At 47.9% G+C, this 2101-nt stretch overlaps 1 protein-coding gene across 1 annotated transcript; it reads right to left on the minus strand.

Annotated features, from left to right (window-relative positions):
- Window positions 1-477: 477 nt before the first annotated feature.
- Window positions 478-1263, minus strand: LOC120850168. Its single transcript, XM_040222585.2, has one exon. It carries the CDS (start codon window positions 1261-1263, stop codon window positions 478-480), a length of 786 nt encoding a protein of 261 aa, XP_040078519.2.
- Between the last annotated feature and the right edge of the window lie 838 nt (window positions 1264-2101).

A 2101-nucleotide genomic window follows, 5' to 3' on the forward strand; every position in this document is an offset into this window, starting at 1 on the left:
TGTTATCGAATTTCGGAAGCAGCTTCGTTAATTCATCACAAAACTTGTTTAAATTGGAACTGGGTGGTCTGTGAATGGCACAAACTACATAGGAGAACTTATCCTTATTTATGACTGCCGCGCAAATTTCTGCATTATCCAATTTAACATCAATTCTATCGGATGAACTGTTGTTATTTATGTGTAATGAGATTCGCCCACCCCTTCTGCCTTCTCTGCATATATTGTAGGAATGAAAACCTGTTAGACTAAAGGACGCACAAGATGCCTCGTGTAAATTTACCTCGGTTAGTATAAGCACATCAAGGAGAGGAAGCCGGACCGCCAAAAGCACCATTAACCGTTCAAGATGCTTGTAGATGCTTCGCACATTTACATATAATAAACTTAACTTTGTATTCACGCAACCGTCCTTTGCTATTGACTGTTTTGTGTAAGCGTCCCATTCCTCAAAAGACTCAAAGGAAGACTGCATGATTATCTAATTTTGGCGAAATCTCTTTCGCTCTCAAACTGAATTACTGCGGCGCCCTCGTTCTGTCTCACAAAACTTTTTCCATTTTTTACCCATGCATACTTGTATATTTTTTCTCTGGCACATGCCTTTGTTGTCCACAACAAATTCTTGATTGCTCGGGTTAAGTTTTCAATAATGTAAATGTTTTCGCTCCTAAGACTGACTCGTTTGTTTGCCCAAACGTCTCTCGTGCGCCTCTCAGTGAACCTCACCAGTATGGGTGCTGGTCTACCTTCCTTTGCTCTTAGTCTGTGGGCAGCCTCGACGTCAGTGGTTGCGAGTTGTGGCACGCCTAGCTTAGTAGCAATGTCGTTAATTACCTCTAACAGGCTTTCGTTGGGTTGTTGAGTGACTCCGTGAATTTCGATGTTCTGCCTTCGGGAATATTGTTCCGCATTGTCGACGGTCTTTCTTAGTGCCCAGATTTCTTGGTCCCTTTGAGTTATTTTCTCTTCTAATTGATTCACCTCCTGTTCTAGACCCTCAATTGTTTTGTCTTGGCTGTCCAGTCTAGTCATCAGCTCTTGGTGCCTTGCTGACTGGGTATTCATAGATTCTTCAATGTCCTCAGTCGTCCTCCCTTGGTTTTCAACCTTAGACATCATCTCATCCCCTCTTCCAGTCTGAGTCTCCAGCGACTTTTCAATTGCGTTGATTCTAATCAGGAGGGAAGTCAGTTTACGACTGATAGCATCGTTCTGTTGCACTTTTCCAAGGCTCCCCTCCTGGGATCCATGTCCTGACATACTCTCTAATTCCTCAGGAGACACAGACTGGCGCTCTGAATGCAGCTTGCACGTCCCGCACCGCCACCGGGAAATGCTCTCTGACGTCATCGTCTTCGATGCTTTGGTCGTTATTCCGGAACATTTCCCCGTATGGTGATGGTTCGTGCACTCTGCACATTTCAAGTACGCACCATCAGGGGCCACATGTTTCATACATGACAAACAGTCACCCCTTTCTTCCATTATGAAGAACACTCAGTAAACAAAAAAGGGAGAATGCAGACCAGGGAGATGTGAACCCGCCCATCGACAACGAAACAGTGAGTCGTCAGGCTTACCTAAGAAACTAAGAAACCTTAGTGACCGTGGCCATGCATCTCGCTGGTCTGCAGAGTGCCGTTCGTTGACAGGGGCTGAAGTGGTCGACAGACGGTGGCGATAGCCCGTTCCGAAGCACGCTGACCGTAATCAGGCACGTGGGGACGCCCACCGATGACTTGGCAGGGATGCGAGGCTTTACAACTACCGATGACGGGGCGGTGATGCCACGCTTGTCGATCGGAACCGGGCCCTCGATGCACGGTGACCGCGTGAGCCCCTTGTCGTCGCGCAGGCAGATGTTCGCCTAAAAAAACCAAGAAACCTTAGTGACCGTGGCCATGCATCTCGCTGGTCTGCGGAGTGCCGTTTGTCGACAGGGGCTTCAGTGGTCGACAGACGCTGGCGATAGCCCGTTCCGAAGCGCGCTGACCGTAACTAGGCATGTGGGGACGCCCACCGATGACTTGGAAGGGTCCCCGTCATATATGCTAATTATAGTATAGTGTCAGTGTTCACCACAGTCATGCGATGCGGT

Source organism: Ixodes scapularis, unplaced genomic scaffold (genome assembly GCF_016920785.2).
Source record: "Ixodes scapularis isolate PalLabHiFi unplaced genomic scaffold, ASM1692078v2 PGA_scaffold3__209_contigs__length_174095766, whole genome shotgun sequence".
Taxonomy (NCBI): domain Eukaryota; kingdom Metazoa; phylum Arthropoda; class Arachnida; order Ixodida; family Ixodidae; genus Ixodes; species Ixodes scapularis.